Below are 17,033 nucleotides of genomic sequence, written 5' to 3'. Positions count from 1 at the left end.
TTACACCAAACTTGGCATCTTATTCAGATGCAAATTTTTAAAAAACAGTGTTTATTTATTTGAAAGAGTGACAGAGAGAGGGAGAGAAACAGATCTTTCATCTACTGCTTCACTCCTTACGTGGCCGCAACAGCTGAGGCTTGGCTAGGGTAAAGGAGCCAGGACCTCCAAATCCGGCTGTCACTCAGGTGCTGGGGTTCCAAATGCTTGGGTCACTTCTGTTCCTTTCCCAGGGGCATTAGCAGGGTGCTGGTTTGGATGTGGAGCACCTGGAACTTGAACTGACACTTTAATATGGGATGCTGACGTCAGATGCAGCAGCTTAACTCACTTTGACATAATGCAAGCCCAAACGTTGTTTTTGTTTTACTTTACTTGTTTTTAATACTTACATTACTTTATGAGTTATAATTCTTATTTCATCACTTTGACCTTTTAGTCACTTTCCGATATATACCTGAAATTCCTTTAATATGACTTGCTCTGATAATTGGTTTACAAAAGCAAAGCCATGAAAATGCTTACTTGTATTAATAAATATTTCCTTGAAATACTGTGTTTGAAGGTTTTATGTTCTAAGCTTACCAGGGAATCAATTTGCTTTTGCAAATATGCTAGAAAATAAGCTTTATAAAATGATTTAGTGAAAGAAATATTTTTGATAGTATGTTTCCTATTTCTATTGGTCTTTTTTTTAAAAATATTTTACTTATTTATTTGAGAGGTACAGTTACAGATAGAGGGAGAAACAGAGAGAAAAGTCTTCCATCTGCTGGTTCACTCCCCCAAATGGCCACCACAGCTTGATCTGGGCTGATCTGAAGCCAGGAGCTTCTTCCGGATCGCCCACGTGAGTGCAGGGGCCCAAGGACTTGGGCCATCTTCTGCTGCTTTCCCAGGGTATAAGCAGAGAGCTGTTTCAGAAGAGGAGCAGCTGGGATACGAACTGGAACCAACGTTGAATGCCGGCACCAGAGGCAGAGGCTTAACCTACAACGCCATAGCACCAGCGCCTCTATTGGTCCTTTAATTTTGATTATCAGCAGCATTATGAAAACAGCTCAGTAATCCATATATGGGCTTTTTTTTTTTTTTTTCAGGCCAAAAAGTGTGTTTTGCTGACTTGAAGCATCCCTGTTACAAAATGGCCTACTTCCACGAGCTGTCCAGCCGTGTGAGCTTTCAGGAAGCCCGCCTGGCTTGTGAGAGTGAGGGAGGCGTCCTTCTCAGCCTTGAGAATGAAGCAGAACAGAAGTTGATAGAGAGCATGCTGCAAAACTTGACAAAACCCGGAACAGGAATCTCTGATGGTGATTTCTGGATAGGTCTTTGGAGAAATGGAGATGGACAGACATCTGGTGCCTGCCCTGATCTCTACAGGTGGTCTGATGGAAGCAGTTCCCAGTACCGGTGAGTCTCGCTCCCATGGAGTTCAGTGGTGCTCTGGAGGTCTCGAAAGTGTAGGAGGAGGGTTCTGGTACCTGTGGAGGATATCGAAGTAGAACAAGCAGAACCACTCAGGAGGCATGACTTGAAGTGTGCCTGTTGCTCTCTGGTTGTAGAAATTGGTATACCGATGAACCTTCCTGTGGAAGTGAAAAGTGTGTTGTGATGTATCATCAACCAACTGCCAATCCTGGTCTTGGGGGCCCCTACCTTTACCAGTGGAATGACGACAGGTGCAACATGAAACACAATTACATCTGCAAATATGAACCAGGTAAGTTACAGTGTACAATAGATTCAGTAACTTGTATATGTTAGATTTTCTCTTTAAGCTTTGCTATATTTGGCTCTTTCTGTTTTTCTGCTTTGAAATATGGAATTATCTTGAATTGTGTCATGTCAGGGTACTGAAGCACATCATGTGTTATACAGAAAACTGCCAATGAACCAAATAGAAGAGTGTCAAGAGAAACATCTAGAGGTGCTCCTAGAGAAAATACTCATTTCTAAGATTAAGATTAAATTCTCTTTTTTTGTAAACATACTTTATGAACAATAAATACATGTTTTCAAAATGTTTAAACATTTCCTCTAATGTGTGGGATGTAGGTAGAAGTCATCAAAGCACCCATAGGTAAACGCAGATGCGCAACAGTTCTTTGAATGAGTTCTCATGAAAATAAGCAGCTTTCTCTTGGAACATTAGCTACCACTTCATGGCATAATAGTTGGTATGTGGTCTTCAGTGAAAATCAGACAGATTATAGCTCATTCCACCATAATGAACACAAATACGTGACACTTTCTCCCCATGACTCCCATTATTTGAAATAATGCCCCTCACTGAGCTTTCTTTTGAAATCTCCAACTTCTTGTCCTATGGAAAAATGGGAGGATTACATTGATCTGAACCATGCAAGGCTGTTTTTCTATTGTAAACAGTAAATCTGAATTACTTTGAAAAGGGCAGCTCAAGAGAATTGACATTTGACTAAGAGACTAATCTAAGCCCGGTAAACTCATATTTTTAAAAATCACTTGAAAAGTCATATACTTAGGCTTTGAATTTTTTCCTGTTTCCCCCCTCCTCAGTGTTTGGAAGTATTGGTTTAACTCATCTGCAGGGCAGTCTGCTTGACCTCATTATATGTGTTCCTGGAAGACAATTAAAATCAAGTACTTCTGTTTCCATTATTCTCTTGAAATTACATGATTCCTTTTCCCCTAAGACTGTAAAGCACAAGGATTATTTGGATTAGATTTAGCCTTCTGTTATGTTTGTACTGCTCTTGAGTATATTAGCCAAGTTTTTATATCCCTTTTGAGTTTATTCTTTACCCCCCCTTGGTTGCTAAACCCATCATTTTATTCTCCTGGAAGCCTTTGAAAACCATCTGTTACACAATTATGTTCTTTCTCCATTTTTCTCTTGGAAAAATATCAAGATGAGATTATCTGATATTTTAAGCTATCAATAAAGCAAATAATGTGTAATATTTTCACTAGATTTTGGTAGAGTGGGTGTTTAGTGCAGTAGTAAGATGTCTATGTTTCATGATCACGTGTTTGCGTTTGATTTTTGGCTCTGCATCCTGACTCCAGCTTCCTGCTAATGCAGATCCTGACACCTCCAGTAGCTGGATTCCTGCCACACCCAGAGGAGACCTAGATTGTGTTCTCAGTTCTAGACTAGCCATGGCCTAGTCTCACACACACATACACACACTCCCTTCCTTTCTCTCTTTCTGTCTCTCTGCTTCTCAAATAATTACAAAAAGCAATAATACAACATTTCCCTCTTCTTTCTTTTGAGCTTTTAGATAAATTGTTTCATTATTTAGGATAGTATTAACCTTACAATCATCTGTACTTGTTTTGTGTTAGTAATCTAGATTTTTATTGCTCATGTAAGAGCATTTGAAATGTAAAATACTTTTTCCTTGTCTTAAGTATTTTACCCAAATCTACAAATAATGTATATTCATTAAAAGATTCTTTTATGTATTGTATAAGCACATATGAAGGATTTTTGTTTATATATTTTTCTTTTTTTTCATGTTTCTATTTGTTTAGATTTTATTTAGGGTATACAAATTCCATTTATTTCATATATGCAGATTGAGAAACATAGTATTTCCTACCTTCTCCCCCTCTTCCTCCTCCCTCTCCTATTCCCACTCTTAATTTTTACAAAGATCTATTTTCAGTTTGCTTTATACTCATAAGATGAACTCTACACTAATTAAGAGTTCAACAAATAGTATGAAGAAAAGAAAACAAAAACACCATCAACAGTCTAGATAAGGGCTATAAACAGTCATTGCATCTCAAAATGTGATTTCACTCTTACACATTACTTTTTAGGTACTCTCTGAATTGCCACAGATCAAGGAAAATGTGGTATTTGTCTTTTGTGACTGGTATATTTCACTAAGTATAATGCTTTCCAGTTGCATCCATTTTGATGCAAAAGACAGGATTTCTTTCTTTTCTTTTTTTTTTTTTTTTACTGCTAAATAGTATTCCATAATGTATGTATACATAGTTTCATGTGCAGATTTATAGCTTTTTTTAAAAGTGTGATCAGGATTTTATTCTTCATTTTACTCATTAACATTTTTATCTTTATTTATTTTGTAGTTGGTCAATGTTCTTTGAACATAGTGTCTGGTTTGTGAAGGATGTTCATTTGATTAAATCCCTTGGCTACACATTCAGTATTTGATTTTTAATTTAAAAAATTGATTTAATTTGTTTGAAAGACAAAATGACAGAAAGCAGCAAAGACAGAAAGAGATCTTCCACCTGTTGGTTCACTCCCAAATGTCCACAACAACTAGGTCTGGGCCAGGACAAAGCCAGAAGTCAGGAATTCCATCTGAGTCTTCCACGTGGGTGCAGGGGTCCAAGTACTTGAGCCATCCTCTGTTGCTTTCCTGGCACATTAGCAGGGAACTGGATCAGAAGTGGAGCAGCTGGGGCTCAAACCAGAGATCTGATACAGGATCTGACATTGTAACTAGTGGCTTAATCCACTGATTCACAATGCAGGCTCTGATTTTTAAATTTTGTTGTTTAAATTTTCTATTATTTGTAAGGCAGAGAGAGAATACTCCCATGTGGAGGTTGACTCCCTAAGTGCCTGCAATGGGTCAGGGCTGGGCCTAGGACCAGAGCAAGGAGCCACAAACTCAAAATAGGTCTCCACATGAGAAGCAGGTATCCAACTACTTGAGCCTTCACCAGTTGCCCCCCAGAGTCTGTGCTGGCAGGAAATTGGAATCAGGAGCAGAAATAATAATCGACCCCAGGTGTTATAATGTAGGAAGCAAGAATCTTAACTACCATCTTAACCACTGTGTCAAAATTATGCCCCAGTGCCTGATCTCTTAGTAGTGAGAGGATTGGAGGACTAAGGAATGTATCTACTTAAAATATATAAATAATCAATAAATGATTGATTAATTTGAACTTTATCTCATTTTACTATTATAATGTAATTTTTAAAAAAGGTTTATTTATTTATTTGAAAGTCAGAGTTACACAGAGAGAGAAGGAGAGGCAGAGAGAGAGAGAGAGAGAGAGAGAGAGAGAGAAAGGTCTTCCATCTGCTGGTTCACCCCCCCCCCCCCAAATGACCACAATGGCCAGAGATGTGCTGGTCTGAAGCCAGGAGCTAAAAGCTTCCTCTAGGTCTTCCCATGCAGGTGCGGGGCCCAAGGACTTGGGCCATCTTCCATTGCTTTCCCAGGCTATAGCAGAGAGGTGGATCAGAAGTGGAGCAGCTTGGACTAGAACTGGTGCCCATATAGGATGCCAGTACTACAGGTGGTGTCTTCACTGGCTATGCCACAGCAGCGGCCCCATATAATGTAATTTTAACTTTGTATTCTCTTTCTGCTTTTACATACCATCTAAAAACATGGCAAATGACATGCAGTATGTAAAAAAGTTAACATAACTAAGCAGAAACTGAATATCTATTTTTAAGCTTACTTACTCTCCTATTTTTTTATTGGTCTGTGAATTGTATATCTATTCTTTGGGTCTACCAGTGTCTGAATCTAGTTTTCATATGAAAATTGCCTTATGTACTTCTTTTAGACACTAAAAATAGTATTTATAAAATTATGTTTCTGAAAGTTTGCTGGTTAAACAGCAAGTTAAAGTTTAATATTATCTTAAATAACTTAATATCTTAAAATAACCTTTTTGGGGCTGATGCTGTGTCACAGTGGGTTAAAGCCCCAACCTGCAGCACTGGCATCCCATATAGGTGTCGGTTCGAGGCCTGGACGTTTCATTTCCAATCCAGCTCACTGCTAACGTGCCTGGGAAAACAGCAGAGGATGGCGCAAGTTCTTGGGCACCTGCACCCATGTCGGAGACCTGGAAGAAGCTCCTGGCTTTGGATTGGCTCAGCTCCAGCCGCTATGGCCATTTGGGGAATGAACAAGCAGATGGAAGACCTCTTTCTCTTGCTGTCTCTACTTCACCCTGTAACTCTGTATTTCAAATAAATAAGATAAATCTTAAAAAAAAAGATTCTATGTGGTAAGTTGTGTAATATTTATGTTATTTTTTTCAGACAGCAATTACATTGATTTAAAGTTTGTTAAGATTATCTTCCAGTAACTCATTCTATGTTGATAAATAGTATAATATCTATGCCATTTGTTCAGTGAATACTAGTTGACCACCTACAGTCATAGTTATTAGGTTCTGTACAAGAGTGTACAAGAGTGAGTGTAGGTGAATATTGAGTATGAAACTCACAGGAGGCTATCAATTCCTGTGTACAATGTAATAAATATTATACAGGATGGCATATGATTAAATTCCCAGTGCATGGAGACTCCATGACAATATGAATAGTAAAGTTCACATTAAAATGCTTTTGTATTCTAAAGACTATATAAGAGGATACATGTTCTTTTTTTCCCATCAATTGACAAAAGTAAATAGAGGTACTGGTGGTGTGCCAAAGCAGTTTAAGCCTCTGTCTACATTGGCAACATCCTATATGGGTGCTGCTTTGAGACCTAGCTGCTCCACTTCTGATCCAGTTTTCTGCTAATGTGCCTGGGAAAGCAGCAGAGGATGATCCAAGTGCTTGGGCCCCCGCACCCATGCAGGAGATTTGGAAGAAGCAATGGGTGCCCCAGCTGTGGTGACTATTTGGGGAGTGAACCAGTGGAAGGAAGATTTTCTTTCTCTCTCCCTCTCCCTCTCCCTCTGCCCCTCCCCCTCACTTTCCCTCTCCCTTTCCCTTGCTCCCCTCCCCCTCTCCCTCTCCCTCTGTGTGTGTGTGTGTGTGTCCATATCTCTCTCTGTAACTGCCTTTCAAATAAATAAGAAACAATCTGAGAAAAGGAAATAGACATACACGTATGGATCAAGTTAAAAAAAAAACTTACTGTCACTGAATTATTAGCTTAAAAAGCAGTGTTCCTTAGAGAACACTAAGGAGATAGAGTATACTGGATCATGGTAAGGAATTTTAATATTTTTAAAAAGATTTAAGGTTTATTTATTTATTTGAAAATAAGGGTTACAGAGAGTGAGGGAAAGAGATAGAGATAGAGTTGGGGATAGAGAAATAGATGTGGAGACAGAGACAGAGAGAGATAGAAAGAGAGAGAGAGAGAGAGAGTCTTTCATTCTCTGGTTCATTTCCCAAATAGCTGCAATGGTTGGATCTGGGCCAGTATGAAGCCAGGAACCAGGAGCTTCTTCTGGGTCTCCCACCTGGGTTCCAGGGCCCAAGGACTTGGGCCATCTTTCACTGCTTTCCCAGGCCATTAGCAGGGAGCTGATCAGAAATGGAGTAGCCAGGACTTGAACTAGCATCCATATAGGATACCGGTACTGCAAACAGTGGTTTAATCTACTCTGCCACAATGCTGGCCCAGAGTTTTTTTTTTAACTTTTATTTAGTAAATATAAATTTCCAAAGTACAGTTTATGGATTACAATGGCTCCCCCCCCCCCATAATTTCCCTCCCACTCACACCCTTCCCATCTCCTGCTCCCTCTCCCATTCCATTCACATCAAGATTCATTTTCAAATTTCTTTATATACAGAAGGACGATTTAGTATATATTAAGTAAAGATTTCATCAGTTTGCACCCACACAGAAACACAAAGTGTAAAATACTGTTTCAGTACTAGTTATAGCATTACATCACATTGGACAACACATTAAGAACAGATCCCACGTGAGAAGTAAGTACACAGTGACTCCTGTTGTTGACTTAACAATTTGACACTCTTGTTTATGGTGTCAGTAATCTGCCTAGGTTCTAGTCATGAGTTGCTATGGCTATGGAAGCCTTTTGAGTTCGCCGATTTTGATCTTATTCTGACAGGGTCATAGTCAAAGTGGAAGTTCTCTCCTCCCTTCAGAGAAAGGTACCTCCTTCTTTGATGGCCCTGTTCTTTCCACTGGGATCTCACTCGCAAAGATCTTTCATTTAGGGTTTTTTTTTTTTTTTTTTTTTTTTTTTTTTTTTTTTTTTTTGCCAGAGTGTCTTGGCTTTCCATGCCTAAAATACTCTTATGGGCTCTTCAGCCAGATCCAAATGCCTTAAGGGCTGATTCTGAGGCCAGAGTGCTATTTAGGACATCTGCCAAAAACTTCACTGATAGGTCTAAGAGTCAAAGTGATCACACAAACAAGACTAGTGTTTGCTAATACTAACTGATAGAATCAAAAAGGGAGAGAAGGATCCAACATGGGAAGCAGGATACATGGCCCAGAATTTTAACATTTTTAAAGTTTGTAGTGATTTAAGAGTTCTCATCTAATGAAACAATAAAAAATTTGCAAGCCTTAAATTATTATTATTTAACTAAGTAGATGCAATTATTGGGAAACAAACCTAGGAATGTCATTCTGTAGGGAAGAAAAGTTTTTTAGAATGCTGTTGCTTAAATTATCAGTTCCATGAGAGTATTTTAGGCATGGAAAGCCAAGACACTCCGGAAAAAAACAAAAAACAAAAAACAAAAACAAAAACAAAAACAAAATACCTAAATGAAAGATCTCTGCGAGTGAGATCCCAGTGGAAAGAATGGGGCCATCAAAGAAGGAGGTACCTTTCTCTGAAGGGAGGAGAGAACTTCCACTTTGACTATGACTCTGTCAGAATAAGATCAAAATCAGCGAACCCTAAAGGCTTCCATAGCCTTGGCAACTCATGACTAGAGCCTAGGGAGATTACTGACGCCATGAACAGGAGTGTCAAATTGTTAAGTCAACAACAGGAGTCACTGTGTACTTACGTCTCATGTGGGATCTGTCCTTAATGTGTTGTCCAATGTGAAGTGATGCTATAACTAGTACTGAAACAGTATTTTACACTTTGTGTTTCTGTGTGGGTGCAAACTGATGAAATCTTTACTTAGTGTATACTGAATCGATCTTCTGTATATAAAGATAATTGAAAATGAAAAAAAAAAAAAACCCTGGTGTTAAATTGGAAATTGCATAGAAAATTAATCAAGTTTTTAAAAATATCATGTAGGATCTCTGTCTTTAATGTGCTGTACACTGTGATTTAATGCTATAACTAGTACTCCAACAGTATTTTTTCACTTTGGGTTGCTATGTGGGGGCAAACTGTTGAAATCTTTACTTAATATATACTAAACTGATCTTCTGTATATAAAGAGAATTGAAAATGAATCTTGATGTGAATGGAAGGGGAGAGGGAGCAGGAAAAGGGAGGGTTGTGGGTGGGAGGGAAGTTATGGCTGGGGGAAGCCATTGTAATCCATAAGCTGTACTTTGGAAATTTATATTCATTAAATAAAAGTTAAAAAATTATCATTTCCAAATATAATCATCATTACTACAATGAGAAACCTAAATATTACTCTGATTTTAATATAAAATCTCTTCCTGTGTTCAAATTATATTTAGTGCCTGGCATTCTACATTCATTGATTTTTTTTAAAGATTTATTTAATTTATTTGAGAGATAGTGTTACAGACAGTGAAAGGGAGAAACAGAGAAAGGTCTTCCATCCACTGGTTCACTCCCTATGGCCCCAACCGCCAGAGCTGAGCTGATGAGAAGCCAGGAGCTAGGAGCTTCTTCTGAGTCTCCCACGCAGGTGCAGGGGTCCAAGGAATTGGGCCATCTTTTACTGCTTTCCCAGGCCACAGCAGAGAGCCGGATCAGAAGAGGAGTAGATGGAATTAGAACTGGCACCCATATGGGATACCAGTGCCACAGGCGGAGGGTTAATCTACTGCACCACAGTGCCGGCTACTATTCATCGATTTTTGGCCAACTTTGTGCCTGCTTTGTTTTTATTGGCTGTAGCCGGCTTTTATCAGCTCAGACTACCTATTGATTGTTAAATGTAATTTGGAGTTTCAAAGGGAATTCATCAAATGGATCTTTTATTCAAAGACACATAAATACTGACTTTATAGTTAGATCATTTTATGTAAATTTGACTTCAGAACATACTTTAGCTGTAAACTATTGTTATATCGAAATCATGATGTTTTGCTTTACCATAAAATTTTAATCTGTGTTTACATCTCTTATTTAATCATTATTTATAATACTAGTGCTATTTAATTACAGAGGTTCATCCAACAGATCCTGTGGAAAAACCTTATCTTACAAATCAACCAGGAGATACCCAGGAAAATGTGGTTGTTACTGAAGCAGGTAATTTGTTTATGTTTCTTTAACTCCTTTTTGAAGAAAAGAACTGTACATTCAAGCACAGTTTCAGCTAGATATAGGTGAATTTGTTTTTGTTTTTGCTAGGGAGAATGGTGCACTAATATGGGCCTATAGAAATTTACTTTTGAACTTGGTTACCAAAAAAAAAAAAATTGTATTAAGATGGTTTTTGAATACAAGAACCTGAATTGTTTTCTTTACATTTTGACTTCAAGTTGGGATTAAACCAAGTGATCTCCACCATAACCTATAAGGAACTTCTCCAACACTATTTACAAGTCATAATGTAAATTGACACATTCGGTGTCTTATAAAATGTGGTGTGCTGGTAAATATTTAGGAATTGTCTGTGTTGGAGGTGGGGTATAAAATAATAAACCTGATTTGTAACCTTTTCCAATTCCCATGGTTGAAATGGTCCTACCTGGTCAATTTCAGGCTACCAATGTGACATTCCTGAACAGGGATGGGTTGGGAAGAGATGTGTACAATAAACTCTCAGCGCAGCTGCCTCCAGCAAACCACCACTACTACAAAGAACGCATAAATTTCCCAATGCAAATTGCATGTTATTCCAACACTTCTTTATGTCAGTCGGGGGCTCTTTATTATTATTATTATTTTTATTTATTTTTTTTTTATTTTTGACAGGCAGAGTGGAGAGTGAGAGAGAGAGAGAGACAGAGAGAAAGGTCTTCCTTTGCCATTGGTTCACCCTCCAATGGCCGCTGCGGCCGGCGCGCTGCGGCCAGCGCACCGCGCTGATCTGATGGCAGGAGCCAGGTGCTTCTCCTGGTCTCCCATGGGGTGCAGGGCCCAAGCACTTGGGCCATCCTCCACTGCACTCCCTGGCCACAGCAGAGAGCTGGCCTGGAAGAGGGGCAACCGGGACAGAATCTGGTGCCCCGACCAGGACTAGAACCCGGTGTTCCGGCGCCGCAAGGCGGAGGATTAGCCTATTGAGCCACGGCGCCGCCTCTTTATTATTTTTTAAGATTTATTAATTTATTTGAAATTCAGAGTTATGCAGAGAGAGAAGGAGAGGCAGAGATAGAAAGAGGTCTTCCATCTGCTGATTCACTCCTCCATCAGCTGCATCAGCTGAAGCTGTGTCAATCTGAAACCAGGAACCAGGAGCTTCTTCCTGGTCTCCCACATGGATGCAAGGGACCAAGGACTTGGCCAATTTTCTTCAGCTTTCCCAGATCATAGCAGAGAGCTAGATAGGAAGTGGAGCAGCCTGGACTTGAACTGACGCCCATATAGGATGCTGGCACTGCAGGTGGTGGCTTTACCCACTATGCCACAGTGCCAGCTGGAAGGGGTGGTCTCTTTTTAACATAACCCTATACCAGTTGTCCCAAAAATGTTTATCTTAGTTGCCTTGTGAAGATAGATCCCAAAACCCAGTCTCAAAAATCTTTCTACAGGTGATCTGAAGTCTATTAAAAATATAGGAAATACTTTCTCTCTTTCTTTCTTTCTTTCTTTCTTTCTTTCTTTCTTTCTTTCTTTCTTTCTTTCTTTCTTTTTCCTTTTTATCATTAAATGTTAGCAGTGATAATGGCTTTTGAAGAGGAAAAGGAATATTTCCTGAATCTTTAAAATGCGTGATTTCCTTAGGCGTGGCCTAAGGAGAAAATCGCAAATTATTGCCCAGATGCTCTGTCACTAGACCATGTGAATATCTTCTCTGTTAACAAAAGAAGTGATGTGCAGTTACTTGACCCATGCCTGGGCCACTTTGACCAGAAGTATTTACATTAGTTATGATGATGAGTTTGAATTTGCAAGCTAAATTTGTAGTTCTTCAATTTGCTAGTCTGGTTTAGACATGATATTAAGATTTAATGCTTTTCACCTTTCAGGTGCTGGATTTTAAAATCATCCAGATCTTCTGAAAAACATAATTAAATCTTTTTGTAAATAATTACATTAGGAATATTTTCTCTCTGAAGATATTGAAAATATGCTTAATAAAGTCATTTTAAGCTATATAGGATTTCTGTGTTGTGGTTTTTCATTTTACTAAGCATCCCTGGCATTGTCAAGTATTATAGAATAGGATTAAAAAATAATTAATTTTAGGACTTAATTAAGATAAGGTCTTTGTGCCTCTGCAGCCTTGTGTCTTTGGGTTATGACTTCATCATCAGTTAATATTTACATATTTCAGTTTAATTTCAGACTTGTATATTGTCATGGCAATGAGCTTACTGGCTGAGAGAATTATTTAGCTAATAAGTCAACAATGATTTAATAAAAGATTATTTAATATTCAGTGCTTGTTTCTCTAAGCAGTAATTGAGAAGTAATAATGAAATGAGATATCTAAGACTATTAATAAATTATGAAAACTAGCCCATGACTGAATTACAAACAACAGTTATGAACATATGAATAGTAAGCCTGAGCATCGTAATTCAGTAGAATTTTGTTTTTAATTTTTACCAAAACCTGAATATATTATTAGAATTATCAGTATTTTGAGAAGAACTTTGAAATCTTTTTTTTTATGTTAATTCCACTTTACCTTGATTTTAGGGAAACTCCTTTTGTAATTCTGGTGCTAGAATCCTAACTCAGCTCTCCTTGTACATTAAGACTGTTTTACTTTTGTAGGCATTATTCCCAATCTTATTTATGTTGTTATACCAACAATACCGCTGCTCTTATTGATACTGGTTGCTTTTGGAACTTGCTGTTTCCAGATGCTACATAAAAGGTAAATATTTTTTGTGTGTAGAGACACTATGAAACATGTTGCTTTCAGATATGTTCTTAAAATATTAGTGTAAAATTAATTATATTTTAATTTGCCTTAAGAAAGTTCTGAGTTTCTTATATGTCAGTACAAATCCAGTGCATTCATTCCAATATGGTATATCTTCATTATAGGATTCATGCCATATCTCATTTAATCCTCATGAGCCTTGTGCAGTGGGTACATTTCTGTTTCTATCTTTCAGTTGAAGAGATGGTGGTCTCGATGGATTACTTAGTCTGCCTTGGAGCCCACAGTTAGTGCATGTGATGGATTGAATCAATGTTTGTGAGTTTATAACACATGCACTACATTATACTGTGTCTTCATTAATTAGAATTAATGCCAACCCCTTCAATCTTGATATCAACTTATGCAACTTGATTTTTGCAGGTGTACTTGGAAGTAACTTTTCAAACTTCAAGTCATAGGCTTCCATTTTATTTCAAAAGGACCTTGAAGAATAGGATATAAACTGCAGGGGTAAAAATAAGTCACTTTTTTGCCAGGTGTCTTGAAGTAAAGTGAGATATTTTAACAAGTATTTTGAAAATATTCTGACTTTTACATTTGCTTACCTATACCTCTGAATTGAAGAAATGAAGTTTTTCCATGTGTGTCAATTTGCAAGTAAATAAAAAATATGAAATATAAATATGTATCAACAGAAAAAAATAAAAGATGGTGGGTTTAAATAAGAGCATTTTTGCTGGATTAAATTAGGCATTGTTTTTCAGTTTTAAACAAGCACTGATCAAGAGAACGCCTCTATCAGGAAGACTTGCAAAAAAAAATTCTTTTTTTTTGCTTTTGACTTTACTTCATCTTCTTCTTTTCTGAAATAAACCATACAGATCTCACTAAGTGACAAAATGCCCAGAAAAAAAATTATAAATGCTAAGTGGATCATATAAATTTTGTTAAAATATCCAACTGGATATTAAAATAAAGCATTTTTAATAATGATGAATAAAACCTGGAAAAATTGATACTTTACTTTGCATCTTCTTGGATTTCAAATATACATGAGGAACCCAGTTAAAATTTTTTTCAATAATTTTTACAAAATAAAGAAGATATGGGTTGATGGAACCTAATCTGAAAATCTAAAATCTGAAATGCTCAAAAATTTGAAACCTTTTGAGTGTCAACATGATGCTACAAGTGGAAAATTCCACATCTGATTTTGTGTTATGGATTGAAGTAAAAATGCAGATGCACTAAGAATATTGTATAAAATCACCTTCAGGCTGTGTGTATAAAATACGTATGAAACGAATTATATGCTTAGACATGGATCCTATGCCCAAGATATCTCATTATGTATGAGCATATATTCATATATGCAAAACAATCTGGAGCCCCAAATATTTCTAGTCCCAACCACTTCAAGTAAGAGGTACTCAGCATATAGTAATTACATAGTTTCTTGCTCTAATTCCTAAGGCTACCAATGGAAAGATGGTTTTCATTGTGGAAAGCAATGAGGTGGAAGGATTTGAGATAAATTCCCCTTGATCCATGCAAACTTAATATATAACATAAACAGCAAATTCAGTCCCCAGGTTTTTATAGCTTGAAAACCTGTGCAGTTTTCACTTGCTTAAATTCTCAGAGTGAGAAAATGAACCAAAATAGACCACCCTACATGCCAGAATCTACTTAGAACCTAATTCTTCATTCTTAGATCCTCCGCTTTTCCTCTCTTCCAGGAGAGCAAGGAGAAACTTCATGAAAGACTCATCACCATTATCATCTGAGTGTCTTGCAGAAAGTTTAAATGCCAATCTGGTACACATGATGGTTTCTATCCTTCCATTTCATGTCCAAAATAACTCTTGTTCCCTTAATTGATAATAATCCTGAAACAAAATACTAATTCTACACAATGCCACTGTTAACAACTTAACCACTTTTTTAACCATGTAAAACATTTCTGTACTTTGATAAACTTAGTTTGATGTAGTTTTCATTTATGTTGAATGACTTCGTAGAATAAAACTGTGTTGATATTATTTGTGTAAAAATCTACAAAACATAAGTTTGGACATAACATATTATTAACCACAAAATAGTTAAGTTGAAGTCAATTAAATAATATTGAAAAAACTGGTAAAAGAAAGGTATGTTAGAACTGATTTATTTCTCTTGTTGAAGGAATTTTGCAAGGCCTTATATGTCAGTACAAATCCAGTGCATTCATTCCAATACGGTATATCTTCATTATAGGATTCATGCCATATCTCATTTAATCCTCATGAGCCTTGTGCAGTGGGTACATTTCTGTTTCTATCTTTCAGTTGAAGAGATGGTGGTCTAGATGGATTACTTAGTCTATGGGATAGGGTGGGGAGGAGGGGTGTCTCTGGGGATTAGAGCAGATGTGAGAGGCTAGGCGCTGGATGGATGGAATGGGTCAGAGGATGAATAAGTGTAGAACAGAGTAAAATAAGGACAGATTATGAATAATGATCCAGGAGAGACATAATCCTTAGGAAATTAGACCTTGTAGATATAGATATTGACAAGTGGAGGATGACTTGAGTAAACTCACAAATAGATATATGTACAGAAGCCACAAATGCAATCAATTTATGGAAAGACAGAAGACAGCAGAACCCTAGGTATGGGCTGTAAATATGAGCCAGAATTCTAGAACTGACCGAAGTGAAGTTTCATCTTAGACTTGGAAAAATGCAGATACCACGAAGTTACCAAAGCCTGAATCTGTTACTGAATTGCACTGTTTTTAGAGCCTAAGGGATGATTGCGCTTTCAGGAACCAACTTATGTACAAGACCAGAAAACTTAACAGGGAGGAGGAAGAGAATAAGCCAGTCCATACACTTAGTACAACAGCACTATTTTGATGATTTGACAGGAAATTCAGCACACAGTGGCAAGATTGCTTTACTCAAAAAAAAAAAAAAAAATCATTGAGCAAAGAAAATAAAGTTTTATTGCTGAATTAAATGAAAGTGTTTAGTATTGTGTCAGCCACATTTTTGTATGTGCATATCTGAGCTCTAAATTGTGATAGATCAGAGAAAGATATATACATTTACTATTCATAAGGGCTATCTGTCATCATCACACATGAGAATAACCCAGAACTTTTGTAGGAATGGGAAAAATTGCTGGTGAAAGAAGAAGGATCTTTTTCTAAATAAGTGCCTGAAAAATTTCCATTGGACCAGATATACCTCGTCTGATAAGGAATTTCATACACTGAACTTACTTTTTCTTGTGTTTTTCAGTAAAGGAAGAACAAAAACTAGCCCAAACCAGTCCACACTGTGGATTTCGAAAAGTACCAGAAAGGAAAGCGGCATGGAAGTATAAGGATTTATTGACTTGGCTCCAGAAAAGAAAAGGGTTTTGTAATTCTGAATCTGTATAACGAATGGCATCAGAACATTAGCTTGCAATGGCTTGAACTCTCAAAGGATCTGCAAGATGAACTGTAAGCTCCCCCTTGAGGCAAATATTAAAATAATTTTATATGTTTGTTATTTCATTTACAAAATGCGCTGTGCTAATAATGGAGTGAGACATGCTTATTTTGCTAAAGGATGCACCAAACTTCAAGTAAATGGAATGGACCACACAGATAAAATTGCTGTCAACACTCAGGAGTGTGTTGGAAGCAGTTATTTTTATTTCTTTCATTTGTCATAAGCTGTAATCTAGTTGATGTAAATTGTATTGAAATTTACAGTGTGCAAATACATTTTACCTTTGCATAAATGTTTGATAAAAATGGACTGTTCTAATATTTATTTTTATGGCATTTCATTTTTCAATACATGTTGTTTTGATTAAAGAAGTTTACTATTGTCAATTAAATTCACACCACACACAATGTATTACCATCACACAAATATATTACTATAGAGAATTTTTTTTTTTTATGCTAGAAGTGGTTCATCTTCTTCTTTTGGTTTTGGTGGGACAATGTTTAGGAAATCTCTTCAGAAATAAGAAGTTGTTTCATTAACTGTGGTATAAATCTCAGACATTTAACTTACAGGCAAGAATTGTCTAATTTCACTTGTGCAAGACATGTGCCTTAAAATTATTTTTAGTGTAAAATTCAACAGATTTTGTAATATAATTA

General features: G+C 37.0%; 1 protein-coding gene across 2 annotated transcripts; it reads left to right on the top strand.

Moving 5' to 3' along the window:
* Window positions 1-1,102: 1,102 nt before the first annotated feature.
* Window positions 1,103-16,316, top strand: CHODL (chondrolectin). 2 transcript variants are annotated; one of them, XM_062175810.1, is made up of 5 exons: window positions 1,103-1,410; window positions 1,563-1,720; window positions 10,048-10,134; window positions 12,775-12,877; window positions 16,174-16,258. In XM_062175810.1, exons 1-5 carry the CDS (start codon window positions 1,145-1,147, stop codon window positions 16,256-16,258), a joined length of 699 nt encoding a protein of 232 aa, XP_062031794.1. In that variant the 5' UTR covers window positions 1,103-1,144. The 2 variants fall into 2 exon arrangements, with proteins under 2 accessions (XP_062031794.1, XP_062031785.1); XM_062175801.1 differs by lacking the exon at window positions 12,775-12,877 and having other exon boundaries at window positions 1,145-1,410; window positions 16,174-16,316.
* Window positions 16,317-17,033: the final 717 nt, after the last annotated feature.

The sequence above is a fragment of the Lepus europaeus genome, chromosome 2, assembly GCF_033115175.1.
Source record: "Lepus europaeus isolate LE1 chromosome 2, mLepTim1.pri, whole genome shotgun sequence".
NCBI lineage: Eukaryota > Metazoa > Chordata > Mammalia > Lagomorpha > Leporidae > Lepus > Lepus europaeus.
Note: the sequence above shows the minus strand (reverse complement) of the source record. Positions and strands in the feature narration are given on the sequence as shown.

What these genes read in the sequence shown, in the direction of transcription:
- CHODL (XM_062175810.1), top strand. Translation starts at nt 1,145, where the DNA reads ATGGCCTACTTCCACGAGCTGTCCAGCCGTGTGAGCTTTCAGGAAGCC. An exon ending in GGAAGCAGTTCCCAGTACCG is followed by an intron (nt 1,411 to 1,562) that starts GTGAGTCTCGCT and finishes CTCTGGTTGTAG; the next exon opens with AAATTGGTATACCGATGAAC. An exon ending in CATCTGCAAATATGAACCAG is followed by an intron (nt 1,721 to 10,047) that starts GTAAGTTACAGT and finishes ATTTAATTACAG; the next exon opens with AGGTTCATCCAACAGATCCT.